Source organism: Rhipicephalus microplus, chromosome 7, assembly GCF_043290135.1.
Source record: "Rhipicephalus microplus isolate Deutch F79 chromosome 7, USDA_Rmic, whole genome shotgun sequence".
Lineage (NCBI taxonomy): Eukaryota > Metazoa > Arthropoda > Arachnida > Ixodida > Ixodidae > Rhipicephalus > Rhipicephalus microplus.
The window spans coordinates 1,333,015-1,348,654 of record NC_134706.1 but is presented as its reverse complement, the minus strand read 5'-3'; the positions used below and the strand labels follow the sequence as shown (position 1 = coordinate 1,348,654).

General features: G+C 46.0%; 1 protein-coding gene across 7 annotated transcripts in view; it reads left to right on the top strand.

Annotated features, from left to right (window-relative positions):
* Mgtor (nuclear basket protein megator) overlaps positions 1-15,640 on the top strand; it is a 905,575-nt gene that overhangs the window by 299,308 nt on the left and 590,627 nt on the right. For all 7 annotated transcript variants that reach the window (XR_012884775.1, XM_075868440.1, XM_075868441.1 and 4 more), the window contains exon 40: positions 7,903-7,980. Coding sequence is in view for 6 of the 7 variants with exons in the window: in XM_075868440.1 (XP_075724555.1) it covers positions 7,903-7,980 (78 nt within the window). In the remaining variant the exon portion in view is untranslated. The remainder of the gene's footprint in view (positions 1-7,902; positions 7,981-15,640) is intronic.

Genomic DNA, 15,640 nt, shown 5'->3' with positions numbered 1-15,640 from the left:
ACGCGAGCTTTGAAAAGGTGCTGGAAGAGCTTGGGGTGCTTCCTTCGGAGGCCCTGGTTACCCTCAGCGACCGCCGAGACAGCATGCGCATGCACAAGATGAATGTGCGTCAGACCGCTGAGGCGAGGGCACACCGTCGCAGTGCAGCCAAGAGGGCCCGGGTGGAAGAGTCCTGCCGCACCAGCCGGGAAGGGAAAACCTACGGTGCTGGAGAGTTTTAGACAACTGATATTCCCTCTGGACATGTGTGTATGTGTTCAGCACAAGTTTCGTGCTACTGCGTTTTTCATTTTTGTAAATACAGACTTTCAAACTTTCAAACGCGTTTTTCTCATTTCGCAATTTTGGCCAATTTGCATTTTTTGCGGGAAGTGTTTCGGGCACTTAGAATGGTCATACGACGACGAAATTTGGCACACACATTGAGGAGAGTGCGTAGGGTGCCGATATCTACTTGAATCAGCACAACCTATCAGCTGTAAATATCTATTAATAAATTTAATGGTGGTCGAGTGGAAAAAAAAGGGTACTTTGCTACACAGATGTTTTTTTCATAGTTTCAAAGTTGGAGCACAATTTCTAGCTAGATATCGGCACTCTATGGCTAATAGGGAGCAAAAGGAGCCATTGAACAACTCTCTGCATGAACATTTAGTATGCGCGAAAGTTCCCGGAAAACTTATCAAGTTTCACCATTACTTGAAACACAACTCCCAAACTATTGCACTTATGTAAAAACTGATTACAGATTTGGAATCAGGAGGAAAAACTGCATCAGTGGTCCAATTTCTGAAGCTCTAAGTTGAATAACAAAAAAAAAGTGCTTTCGAGGAGCGTCTCCCCTTAAGGCGATACTTCGGACCGTATGTAGTATTGCAAAAGTTAAGTAACGTCATCTACGAGGTCGTCCCTGACAGTTTCTCTTGCACCAGGCATCAACCGCAACGTTCTGAGCTTGTACATGTGGTACGCATGAAGCCATATGTCAGGGATTGACTGCATTTTCCCACAACGGTCGCTCGGATGTAGCATCGGGGTGATGCTCCTATAAGGAGGGGCAAGTGACACGTGTATATACGTAGAAGAGGATGACGATGGAGGTGTTTCGCAGACTCCGGTTAGAGGGACAGGAGGATGGAAAAAGGAAGACGATGAAGGCCTTCGCTGTACAGTTGATTCTGAAACATGCTGTTTCACTGTCACAAGTTGTTTTTGTCTTTTGTTCTCGCTACACCGCGACAATGTTGCAAAGGTGCCAAGAATGTCATAACGGATGCATTATCTCCGCTGCCAGTCCAGCTTCCGCCAGCACAGGCGCCGGAAGAAGAGATAATCTCTTTAGTTGCTGCATGCTTAAATAAGGATGAGTTATAGGCGGCAACTGGTAATTATGGTACCTTCCAGCAGCTTCTTTAACACATTGCTGAGTGTTGGCCTCCAAGAAGCATTTGACTTCAGTACTTGCACCTTACTTTGCAGTGAAAAACGAACTGTCTTATACAGATGGCCTAATTTTCTGCAAAGAACGTGTTGCAGTTCCAAAAACTTACAGGGGGCAATTAATTCGGTTAGCCAATGAGAATCATCTAGGCATGATTTGTACAAAGCAGCTGCTTCGTGACAGGTATTGGTGTCCGTGCTTTGACAAACAAGTGGAAAATGTGGTTCGGAACTGTTACATCTGTCGGGCTGCTGACAAATTGGCGAAACCTGTCTTTGCAACACTACAACCAGTTTCTTTTCCTGGGAAACCGTGGGAGAAGTTAGGCATGGACATTATTGGTCCTCTTTCAAGTGTTCCCTCCGATTGTCGCTTTGCAGTCACTTCGATTGACTATTACTTCAAATGGTCTGAGGTTTGTTTCGTCTGAGACGTTACGTCTGATGCAGTCATCACCTTTTTGACTTCAGTCTTATGTCGTGAAGGTTTTCCAGCATGCTTAGTAACAGACAACTGTCCCCAGTTTAAGTCTCGTCAATTTGAAACTTTTCTTTCCAAATGAGGTGTTGAACACCTCTGTTCTTCCAACTACTATCCTCAAGCCAATGGGCAGGTTGAGCGGTTGAACAGTCTCTTGAAAGAGTACATTCAACTAGCCCAACTAGAACAACGTCCTCTAAAGAAGGCAACTACGGAGTACTTGGGTACTTACCGTTTATCTGCTCAGGCAACTACGGGATCGTCTCCCGCGATGTTGCTTCATAAGCTTCAACCTCGCACAGCGGTTGACATAACTGATCTGCCGTTGCCTTCTACTTTGCAGTCATTTTCGGACACTACCATAAGGACACGAGTTTTTAATAGGCAGGAGTACATAAAGAAATGTGCTGATCAGAAGCGAGGAGCCAAACCTCCAGTCATTCAAGTTGGCCAAAGAGTCTCAAAGTACATGTTCCAGGGAAAGAACACAAGTATAGAGGTCCGTTTACTCTTATTTCGGCAGTGGCATCCCAGTCATTTAAGCTCAGTGATCGATCGGTTTAGAATGCTTCTAAACTTGTAATCGTCCGTTCCCAATGGGAACCACCTTCACGCTTGCACTCTTCAATACCTTTGCAGAACCAGTCACAATACTCTGCCTCGGTTCCACGATTGATTTCTATCCCTATTCCTGCAGCACCACCATTTTTTCCAGGGGGGAAATGGTATTGAGGCACTGGTTTCAAATTCGGCTGTGGTGCCCTGCCACCATGAAGTTTACCGTGCACCGAGCACGCTTCAGAGTCCTCGGACTCTTCTCACGCTCCGTATCAATACTTGTCTGATGAGCCCAGTCCCCATGCCAGTATCCTTCCTAACACTTATGGACATACGCCGTGCTTGGACACGATGTGGCCTAGGATGACAAGCTCGCTTGCAGCGAAGCGGCATTTTTCAGGTTAAGCTGCAGGCCACCATTGGTCAGACAAGTCAAAACGTGCCTGAGGCGAAGGAGGTGCGTAGGAAAATCATAGGAGAAAACCACGACATTGTCGAGGTATCAGAGGCACATATTGCAATTGAGGCCACGTAGCGTATTATCCATAAGACGTTCAAACGTGGCAGGCACGCTACAAAGCCCAAAGGGCATGACGTTAAACTCATATAGACCGTCTGGTGTAATAAATGCCGTTTTTTGACAATCGGCTTCAGCCATTGGGACTTGCCAGTAGCCAGACCGCAAATCTAGCGACGAGAAGAATTCCGCTTCGTGAAGGGTGTATATGGCGTCATCAATGCGCGGCAAAGGATATACGTACTTGCGGGTTATCTTATTCAAACGACAATAATCCACGCAAAATCGGATAGATCCGTCTTTCTTATGCACGAAGACGACAGGAGACGCCCAGGAACTGTGAGATGGTCGAATGACGTCTCTACAAAGCAAATCTTCGACTTGATCATTGATGATGCGGCGCTCTTCAGCGAAGACACGGTATGGTCTTTGACGCAGTGGCTGGTGTAGGCCGGTGTCAACATGATGTTTGGCTTGTGACATGCGGCCTAGTTGAGGTTGCGACTCATCGAAAGAACTCCTGAACTCATGCAAAAGATCCAGCAGCTCGGCATGTTCGGTGGGAGTGAGAGTGTCGGCGATGGCGCTGGAAAACGTATCATTGGACGACTCCCCGAGTGCTGACAGTGCTTTTGGGTGGTCGCAGTAGTCATCTGGGACATCAACCAAAGACGAAGGGTCGAGATCCTGCATGCGGCCGAGACATTCCCCCGCAAGCAAAGTGACAGGTGGGGAAAGCGAATTGCTTACGAACATATTGCTTCTTCCGGCGGCAAGGTCAATTGTTGCGAAAGGCAGCGGCAGAGCTCGACGACTCTTGAAGATATCGGAAGGCATAAAAAGGACTGTAGCGTCAGTGTAGGCGTTGCATGAAATAGGAACAAGTGCGAAATTTCCAAGTGGAATATGGGTATCTTCATGAACGAGCAACTTCGGCGGCTGATGAAGAGCGTCAAGTAATGGGACATCACACAAGGGTGAAAACTCAACTTCGGCGCGTGTGCAGTCGATGACAACATTATGGCAGGATAGGTAGTCCCACCCGAGGATGACGTCATGCGAACAGACAGTGAGAACAATAAACTCCACAATGTAAAGAATGCCTTCGATGGACACTCTTGCAGGCCCCGTCACGGTGGTCTAGTGGCTAAGGTACTCGGCTGCTGACCCGCAGGTCGCGGGATCAAATCCCGGCTGTGGCGGCTGCATTTCCGATGGAGGCGGAAATGTTGCAGGCCCGTGTACTCAGATTTGGGTGCACGTTAAAGAACCCCAGGTGGTCAAAATTTCCGGAGCCCTCCACTACGGCGTCTCTCATAATCATATGGTGGTTTTGGGACGTTAAACCCCACAAATCAATCAATCAATCACTCTTGCAGTGTAGGCTGTGAGAGGCGTTACTTGTTGTGCGCTTGCGGTGTGAAGCGACAGCCCTGAAAGCGGCATCGTGACTGCGTAATGAACGGCATAGATTACCGGCAATAACAGAAACAGCTGCGCCGGTGTCCACAAGGGCGAAAGTACAATACAACAGTTACGGCGACCACGTTAGCAGGAGAGGAGTGAGGGCTTAGACAGTTCGAAAATGGCGCAGTTCTTGCCTCTTGAACTGCGGTGCTTAGTTTTGCTGTTCGGAGAGTCCGGGCCGGCGACGCATGGGGGAGGGCGATCGTCGACGCGGAGAGGGTGCGCACTGCGGCTGGAAGTCAAGGTGGTCGGTAGGGGCATAGCGAGAGGACGAGACTGGCCCGTATTGGTCGAAGGGTTGGCTGCCGGGCTGCGACGACCGGGCATAGTTGCCGAACGTCTGAGGTCGACAGCGGCAGTAGCGGGCGACGTGTCCAGTAGTGAAGCATGCGTAGCAAATCGGTCGGTTATCCGGCGTCCTCCAAGGATTGACGACTGGTGGTGCCACCCAAGGTGCAATATAAGCAGCCGCGTGTGCGGACTGTGAGCGCTTGGTGTAGGGCGTTGCGGAAGCCTACGCACAGCATCTGCATATGTGAGCGGCACGGCTACGGGCTGCATTTCTTGCGAACAGGTGACTGGAGGAGCCACAGGCTGGGCTGCATACGTTAAAGGCGCGGCCACAGGCTGAACGGCTGGCAGATAGGCGACAGGGACACCTACCGGCTGTGCGACACGCGGGCAGTGAACACGGCTAGATAGAGGCGGCTCGTAATGCGCAAGAAGAACAGCTTGTGCAACCTCTTCCGATATAGCAGTGCGAAACGGGGCAGTTAGACGGGTGGTGGTCTCGTGAGTGAAGGGCACTAGAGAAAGTTGGCAAGCAACTTCCTCACAGACGAAGGCTCGGACTTGCTGAAGCAATGGCGAATTGTCGGCCATCGTGTCGAAACTAGACAGCGACTCACCACCACGCTGAGGCTGCCGAGTCAGAGTGCGTTGCTTCTTCAACTCGTCGTAGCTTTCACACAAGCTGACAACTTCAGAAACTGTGCTCGGATTCCTAGCCAAGAGCATTTGAAATGCGCCATCGTCGATGCCCTTCAGGATGTGTTTGATTTTGCCCGACTCGGGCATGGTGTCATTCGCGCGTCGACAAAGGTCGACGACATCCTGAATATAGCTGGTAAAATTTTCGCCAGTCTGCTGAGAGCGGACGCGCAAGCGTTGTTCTGCCCGCTGCTTGCGGACAGCCGGCCGACCGAACACTTCAGCACATGACGTCTTCATGTGGGGATGTTCTGTTTGTTGTTGTTAAACCACAATTCTGTGACACCAGTGAGATAAAATATGACGTGGCCCAGCCTGTCGGCTTCATCCCACTTATTATTGGCGCTCACCAGCTCGTAGTGCTCGAGCCAGTCTTCCACGTCGGTCCTATCTGCACCGCTGAAGGCCTTCGGGCCCCGTAGCCTAGGATGGCCAGGGCAGTTGAACTGGGGCGACTTCGCATTTCCAGGGTGTAGCGACGGGGATAAAACGCACCCTTCACCAAATGTGAAGAGATTTATTAGTCGTTAACGACAACGGCAAAACAGCGTGAAGAACCGTCCAGCAGAGATCAGCACAGCAGTGAACCGAAGCATGAGCCGAGAGAGCCGGGCGTTGGCGATGCTGCTCGCTGCAGGCACATCTTCTTCACAACTATGTTGCCGCCACCAGACCCTCGCCGCTATCGCTTCAGAGTTGTAATGTGGGTCTTCAACCGACCACCACTTTTAAATTTCTTTTATGCAATGTCCCAAACAGTTTCTCAATAAGACGCACCTGTCAACTTCGGCAGTGCTTGCACGCAGGCAACCAAAGCACGTGCTACTGAATCGGATCAGTGAAGTGGAAGCAGATAGAGAAGCTATTTTCCACAAAGGCGCTCTGTGGGTTTCGTGGGAAAATGTCCTCTATTGAAATAAGGGTAAACAATGCTATAGGTCAAGACGAATGGACAAAACACATGTAGTACTTTGGATGCACTTCTATGTGTGTATGTATTCCTTCTTTTTATCTTAACTTCTTGTACAGTTTAGTCTTCTTTCAGTATGATTCAACGAACCAAACAAATTCTAATGCTGTCCATGTGTCGCCGTTTCCTGATATAGTTATTTATTACGATGACAAGCTCTACATGTGCTCCGTACGATAGAAAACGGCCAGGTGATAATAAACACGCCAAAGAGGTTTAGAATTATATACGGTTTGTGTTCTTTTCAGCTGAATCTAAAAAGTGTCAAGTCTCAAGCATGACCACTTGACAAAGCAAGAAAGAAAGAGGGTGAGGCGACCGGCCCCCCTTATTTATTTTCTAACCGGGCCCTCCGCACTAATAATCCGACCCTGGACACGCTATAGGCGCCTGAGCTCATTCTGTTCATGCGCAGCTCGAACTAAGCTCAGCTGTGCGAGAGGCACGGCGTCGTGGTAGAAAAATGATGATGATGATGGTACTACAAGATTGTTCAATTTTAAGGTTATTTGGGCCAGCTTAATTTAATACCCAGGACGAAATCCAAAGTGTTGCTGAAACAAAAAGCTAATTTTTTTTAAAGAAGTCGTTAATCTAAGGTAGAATAAGTTTTCAATAACCCTGATGAAGAAATGTAAAGGACACAATTCTGTAGTCTTCTTACTGCCCTCCTTAAAAGTATTGTGTACAGTTTCTTTCTTCAGCAGCAGAAACATGCTTTTTAGAAGAGAAACGTTCAATGGCTACTTAAAGAAAACTAACAATCTTGAGGAAAAACCTTTCAAAATATCAAAATGCTTGAATGGCTAATCTGTATTATAAGGTTCTAATGAAACAAATAAGTTAGCATGGTAGTATTATGGCTGTTTTACAGGCATGTGTTCTCAAAGTTGCACGTTTTTCCAGTACTGCTGCAAGGGACGAGAATTAAGTGTCGCCCAAGTTCCCGTTAGTGTTGTTGACGATTTTCTATTTTTTTCTTTTGACACCTAGATGTGTTGATAAAGAGTGCAATGTTCTTGCACTGAAAATACTGGAAACCGAAAAGGGTTATCAAGATCACAAGGTTATAACATTTAATCTGACATGATTCTGGTTGTTTTCTCATTTCAATATAGAATGTAATAAAAAATAAAAAGCATTACTCTTTCAGCGGGACCTTAGAACTGTAACGTTTAGCTAGTTTGTTTTCAGATCAAGTGCGATTTAGCATTACCCTGGGCCATAACAGTTTCATTAATCCTGCTTTTGCAGACATAGATTATGTTTGTCCTTGAAATAATGGGTCACAATTTCTCAGCAAGGCTTCATACAGCTTAATGGTTCTCTAATGCAGCATAGTGCATACACCACAAACTATTTGGTCTAAGGCTTCCCCATTTTGAACAGTTTGGCAATAATAGTAGAGACACGTGGCTGGGACAGTCAATATATTTCTAGTAGACAGATGCATGCTATGACTGTCTAATTTCAATGCAGACTGAACAGTTGGAGGGGGCCGAGTCTGGCATGGAGGACGACTACGAGGATGAAGAGATGAATGTCACGTGTGGTGCAGTGAGTCGTCTGTTTTATTTCACAGTCGATGCGTTTGTTAGAAAAATGCAAGCTTCAACAATACTTGGACACTTTGAGATCTCACAAGGACGTGTAAGGACATGAAAAAAAAAAGTAAGAATTTATAGCAACATGTCTATTCATTTTTACACATCCTTGTACATTTTGTACAGCTTAAGGGTAGATGCTACTCAAAGACATTTTTTTTTCCTATTCACCCTAGAGCATTGAAAGTTGCTGTTTATGGAACTCTTTATGTTTATTTCAAATATGTAATTAGTTCTCTTGTAAGTTGCACTGTTTTAGCTCTGCGACATGACAAACTGATAACCTTAAACATTTTGCCCCCCTCTTTTCATCCCTAAACTGCGTAATTTTTTACCATTCATAGTTGAAATTATTTCAAATAAAGTGTATAATACAAATAACTAATTGGGAAGCATATACAAAATATGTAATAGGCATGAAAAATAATAGATGTAAAAAAGCTTATATTTCACCTACTCTAGTTAAGGTTTACATACAATTTTTCATTATATAATAAAATATTGAAGTTTAAACTAGATAATTATATTTGTCATACTTTGGAAATAATTTAGGCAAAATTTCATGCAGATCCGAGCCCTAGACATGCCCGAAAATGGAAGGGCACATTGAAAAAAAAAATACAAAATTTGTGTTTTGAGAACAATGAGTTTTAAAGTTAAAATTAGGTTTCTTTTATGAATGTCCTTAAATGCCATGAAATTTCCTAATCATAAAGAACAATCCTTCTTGTAGTGGCTTCTGCCACTAAAATACGCCAGCACTATGAGTTTGTCTCTTTCGGCTTTTTCAAACAGACTTCTCAGAGACATTTCGCTCACAGACATGACCATGAAACGCTTGCCAAACTTCTTCCACTCCATCTGGCAGAGCCTTGTGCCAACTGCAAGCTAAGAAGAAGTTAGACAGGACGGCGAAGTTTAAACTAAGTCCAGTGTCGTGGGATACAACAGTGCCAATGCCATTTTGCGAACAAGTTTGTACCACATACTGTCGTACAAAATGGCAATGTCGTCCGCGCTAAGATCCCTCACTGGGAGCTTCATGGACCTTGCAAAATTGGTGCTGACGTCATTCGTTGCCACATCATGAACTTTCTGGCTGATGGCTTTGAATGACTTTCGATGCATTGGTTTTTGCAAGCCAACAACTGCCGCAAATCAGACCAGCTGCTCGCAGCCTATTCCTACAGAGCGTGCCGTCACAACGGCTTTCACGCACGAGCAATGGCTTGTTTCATTTCATAATGGTGATAAATACATGAGAAAAGCGTTCAGCTGCGCTGCTCGAGAAGACATGGACCCTGCAAGTAAGCTTCACAGCACATACTGGCACGCAGCGGCCAATAATAACGGTCCCTGATCGGTACCACGTGACAAGCCAGTCGCAGCGCTCGAAAAATGCACGAAAGTGTGCGTCTTTTTATTATTTCTTGCGCCGTATCAGCAAGGGAAACTGTTGTTATTAGAAGAGTGAGGCTCCACTCTTCACCTCATGCGATCGACAATTGCGAGCGGAGGCACATTATCGGCGGCAAGGTGCTCGAAGACTGCATGCTTGGGGCCTTTTAAGAGGTACCTTGTGCTCTTTAGACGCAATTCAAAAGCATTTCTAGTCAAGTCTCGACATGTTTTTTATTTTTTTTTTTTCAGAACAGTATAGGTACTAATCTTATCAAAACAGGCGAAAATAAAAAATTGGTAATTTTGAAAGAAACACGCATTCTTCGACCTGCATCACCCCTTAAGCAAACCATGCAGGACAAGTATAGAGCGTAGTGCAAGGACAAGTCAAAGGCTGTTGTGCTTTCTCGACATATTTTTACTACTCCTTGTCAAATTTGCACGCCTTGGATATTTGAAAATTTGTTTTGTGTTATCACTCATGCATTGAACAGACACGACTTTTTTAAAGGGGCTACTGACACTAAAATTTTATTCTCGGGTTTTATTGCTGCAGTGTGTTGCTGGGGGCTTGCCAGTTATAACACAGCGCATAATTTGCTACAGTGCACAGCAGATAATTGATTGCAGCCTCCTCCTCACCAACCAGTCTCAATTTTAGAGCTCCAAAAAAAACTAGCCACCGGGTGCAACTATCACCACTTACAGTGTGCATCGTTCGACCACGTCAGCACGCAGAGTTGTGATGCACTCCTGTCTACCTAGAAATTCGTTGGAACAGGGTCAGCGGTGTCTCCAAACAGTCAGGGGGAAGAAACGGCCAAAAAAAAACAGCATGACATCACCATAATTTAATGTATTTACTGCAACGGGATAGATGTAAAGGGGGGTCACCGGGGCACACTTTGCTCGATCGTGCATGCAAGTTGATGTAAAATATAAACTTGTGCAAATATTCGAATGCTCCAAATATTCAAATGAATTGTAAAGTATTCGAATTTACTTCAGTTTTAATGCAAGTTACAACCCCCCCTACTCAATGCTCTTCTGGGGCCTGTAGGGTAACATGAATAAATAAATAAATAAATGAAATTTCTAGTGAATAGATGCAAATTAGTATCCATGTAATTGCTTATAAAGATGTTTTCACTGCAGTGTAGTGGTAATAAGCCACGAAAGCACATATTGTGGAGAAATCCACTTTGCCGCAAAGCCCTCCTTCAAATTTGAAGGGGTCCTGCAACAATTATGGGACATGGTTAGAAAACGCTGCTGATCGGCAGTCGACGCTGCCGAGAACACGTGAACCAAATATAGCGCAGCACGCAGCCTGCAATTGACAAACAATAAGTTCTCAATGTCAGCTAAAGAAGGCTTTCTTCACTCGGCAAATGACACTACAAGTTCAGAAATCACCTGTCACAGCCATTGGCTGATTTGAGTATGGCGCACTCTGTCGTTACTGGGGCCACCACAGGAGGCGGCGACCACTTGTCCACGTGTACGTGCGTGATCGCAGTGAGAGGGTGCATATTCGAAAAAGAAAAAAATGAGAGAGAGAGAAAGTGCTCAAGGTTATGAGGCGTGCAGGAAGTGTTTCGGTACTGGACAGATTCTAAAAATTTTGTGGCAGTGAATTCGGGAAGCAATAAGCTTCTTTAGTGAATCCGTTCCATGGCCTTTTGAAAAAGTGTTGCAGGGTCCCTTTAAATGAACATATTAACTTCAAGTTAATGCATCATTTTATTATGCTTAAAAGGACTAATAGTATGCTCCAAGGGTAAGAAATTTTTAAATGTTTTGTATTTTACAGGTTATCACTCGCTTCCTACCGAAACTCAGATCTATAACTATTCAGTTGTTTCGACTTCATTTGATCGAAAAAAAATTCCATTTGCATACAGCCCCTATTTCAATTTTAAAACAATATTTTGCAGGTTAATTAGGTCGTGATAAATATTACCATCTTTTGTAAATGTCATACATACCGTTCAAATTCAATTCAATATTATTTGACCAAAATCACCATTCGCTTCGAACCTAAAAGTCACTATTCGCACAAGCCTAGTAAAATACCTTCCAAGCGATGTTCATGGGAATTGATCTATTCCGGCTGCGAAATTTTGTGTCAGTAACCTTTTAGAACTGGTCTGCTTTGAGTATTGGATTATTTTTTACTGTGTCCGATTGTATGAGTAAAAAGATCTAGATCAGCTTGTTTTCTTGTTTATTCACAATGCTGCTTTGCTGCTTCATCTGTTGCATATGCTAAGTGCGAGATGGAGCATGTCATCAAGCCATCAACTAATGGCCTTTTCCTGATAGCGGTGTGAATAGCAATATTTTCGGTTCTAATTGTTGTCCAATATTTGTTTAATCTTTTTCCAGTGCTTTACAATGAAGTTGCAAAAAAAAAAAAAGATTGCAGAGAATCCATAAGCACATTCTTATGAGATAGGAACAGGGAAGTATTTGTGCTGGCTAGGCTGGTAAAGTTCTGGAGAATTGGTGTTCCCGAGTTGTTTTGTCAAGGATGAGGCAACGCAGAGACCAAATTGTATTTTCTTGCATGATTTGTTGCAAACAATATGGTGTCAAAAGCTCAATAAATGTGAAATTAAGACTATTTCCTCCACCTTTCCCTTCTTCAACTTCTGTGGAGGTCAAAATAATTTGGTAGACAAGCACAGGCTCCCTTGGAATTCCGAGTTGCTTATATGCCCTGTAAAAGTCGGTGCATAATACATCTAAAGCTCTCGATTCTGAAAATCTTCGTATGATTTCTTGGAACTTTTTCGTCTGAATGACATTATTTAGAGACACAATCTCTGCCACGTAGATTCGAAACGGCGCTTTCGTGAGTCAGTTTGTTGACCACCGTAGTGTAACTTTTAAGGCAGTTTTGCTGTAATACTGGTATGTAATGCTGTGAAGCATATGAAAAAAAAAAAAAGAACATGGTTGATTTTTTATCTAGGAATATGTATAACACGAAAGTGAAACATGTCTTCACAGAGTTAGTGGAGCGTTTATTGTGCATTGTGTCAGTCAGCAACAGCAACAAAATGCAAAGTCATGTGAAGAGCAGCAAGCAGCTCGAAACTTGCAGCGCACACCTCAAGCAGAAAGCACACACGAAATTAGCATACACGGGACGAGCGCAGATTAACAAATGTCGCAACTCAACACTTGAAGCGTGCTGTTCAAACAGAAATAAAAATGCATGATGTGAGCGCACAAGTACCGTGTTTACTTGCGTAACGAACGCACTCGCATAATAAACGCACCCCCAGCTTCAGTCATCGAAATTCGGACTTTTTTCCCCGCCTAATAAACGCACCCCTATATTCATTCTTTGCAGTCCCACTAACCGATACCTGGCGCCTCCTCACTCATTGAATCTCTTCCGTTTTTTATTATTTTGCCAACCCCCCTCGGTCACCTCTGCTCGTTCCCCCCCCCCTTGCCCTCCCTTCACCCGTTGCCGCGTGCCGTCTTGTTTTTCTTTCCATCTGAGCGTGGCACGTCCCGCGTCTTTTTTTGGGGTGAAGCTCCTTATGGTGTGGGCTGTGCGTCCTCTGTATGTAGCTACCTCTCATTTAGTTCTTGCAGTGTTCACTAGATGGTGGTAGTTGTAGCTGATGATGAAAAGTTGCAAGATGTTATAAACTAGACGGCGGTACTTGTGGTTGATGATGAGAGATGCGAGATGTTATAAAATAGGAATGATGTCACATATGGCGCGTGTCATTGGTGGAAGGCAATCGTACGATTTAGTGTGGCGACGTACGCCGGGGGGAGCGTAATAAAATCGAGTGGGCAAAATGTATGGAAGATTCATGGTTTACTAGGTTTACCTCCCGAGCTTCGCCCACTCTTCATCATTCACTTCGTGGATATGGTGGCACATTTTGTGGACCACAGCGGGGTTCATGAACGGTGCGAGTTTAGAAACGTTGCAGCTGATAAGCACACAGCAAGCAAAGGTCACGAAACAGCCTTCGCCAGCCGACAGTCGCTTCCTGCGAATACAAAAAAGCCCAAGCACACGAACGTGATTTTTGAGCGATGACGGCGGGATTCGCTGTCATAAAGGGTCATTCGTCCCTATCACATCGCAGGTTTTTAGAAAACTAGAAAAAATATCTTGTCGTCTAGAAAAGATCATGACGATTTCCGCAACATGGTAGCACCCCTGATTCTCACTTCTATTGTTATCTGCATGTAGAGGAACTTTTTATGTAGAAGTGAGATTGTGGCCGTATTTTGTCGTTAATCTTGTTATCGACGGTTTGTTTTGAAGCTTGTCACGCGCTAACCCTAAATCGCACACCACACAGCGCTACGTCTTGCCACTCTTCCCAACCAGCTCAAACTCTCCCTTCCTCACGCACGCAACCCCCACCACTCCAGTCCCAATGATGATGATGACGCAGTCACGTAGTGCCCTCTCTCAGCCAAGTCCCGATGATGATGATGACGCCGTCACGTCACCACTACACATCGCCTGCAGCGTCATGGTAGAGTGTCAGCTGATCTGCGTGTCTCACACCGTGGCGACGACCCGTTTTGGAGTCTACTAGAACAAAGTCATTCTGTCCTACACGTCTCACTGCCCGAAAGGGACCGGAACGCCGGGGTGCAAGCTTCGAGGAGAAGCCCTTGGTGGCATCGCTGAGGGGGTGGCTTTCGAGCAGAACAAGATCACCCTCCTGTATTGTCAGTGGCCACCTGTGCTGGTCGTAGCGAGTCTTCTGGGCGCGCCACATGTGGTTTTGGTGTGTCCTGGAGAAGTCAAGCACCTCCTGCAGACACTTGGAGACCTCAGTAGCAAATGCACGGTATGCTGTCGCAGGAGGCTCCGCATCGTCTTTGGCCTCAGCCTGTGTCCATAGGGTTCTCAGCTCCCGGCCATAACAGAGGAAGGCAGGCGTGTAGCCCGTGACAATGCTTTCAGCCGTGCGCATGGCCAGGGCAATTTCAGGGATGTGCTGGTCCTAGTTTTTGTGGTTGGAACAATAAGCTCTAAGGCACTGCTTGATAATGCCATTGTGGCGCTCCACCATTTGCCCGGCAGGGCGGTACGGAACAGTGTGTCGGTCTTGTATGCTCCAATGCTCAAGGAGGCCCTTCCACAACCTGCTTACAAACGGCTTTCCATTATCACTTGAAATGGAGACAGGTGTGCCATGTCTGTAAAAAACCTGGATTATGCAGGCCACCACACTCTTGCTGTTTGCTGCCCGTAATGGAAAAAGTTCAATGAACTTGGTGAACTTGTCAATCACCACGAGGAGGTACTTGTAGCGTCGAGGCGTCATAGGCAAGGGCCCAATTATGTCCACGCTGAGCTGTTCCATGGGGGCAGTGCCCATTGACTGCTCATCAGCCCTTCTAGCTTCTGCCGGTGGGCTTTGGTGCGCTGACAAACCTGGCAACATCGCACATACTTGGATATGTTCGAGCGCATACCCAGCCACACGAAATTCTGAGAAATGTGTTTGAGGGTCTTAAAAAAGCCAGAGTGGCCGCTAATCGGGTGGTCATGGGACAGTCGCAGGACCAAGTTGCAGAGATGGTCTGGTAGCCAAGGTACTTTCCTGTTCGGTGCTGTACAAGCAACCCACTCTCTTCCATCTCGGTCGTCTCCGCCAGGTCTTTGATCAAAGGTTGATCACTGTCAGTGGGCGGGAGCTTCCCTACCTTCATCACAGTTCGTAGTTTTGACAGTATGGGGTCCTGTTCTTGTTCCTGGGCGAGGAGCCTTGCATCATTCAAGACAGTAGTGTCGTTCACTTCAGATGCTACAGCAGCTGCCTCAAAGCTGATTTGTGGGCTGAGCTCTGGAACAGCCATAGGGAACAGCGTCTCGTGTAGACTCGGGCTTGGAACTTCCTGGTGCTGAAGGGGAGCTCTGCTCAAGGCGTCGGCTGGCACATTTGCAAGACCCCGCCTGTGCTTGATCCTGCAGTTGAAACCTTGCAGCTGCAAAACCCAACGCTTTACACGTGGTGAGGTCTGGTGTGTGGTGAACATCCAGGACAGTGAGGAGTGATCACAGTGTACCTCAAACTCGGTGAACTCAAGGTATGGTCGGAACTTGTCCACTGCCTACACCACAGCCAGACACTCCCATTCTTGCACTGTATAGCGCTGCTCTGCCTCAGTGAGGACCCTGCTAATGAAGCTTATTGGACGCAGTTGAGCATCAC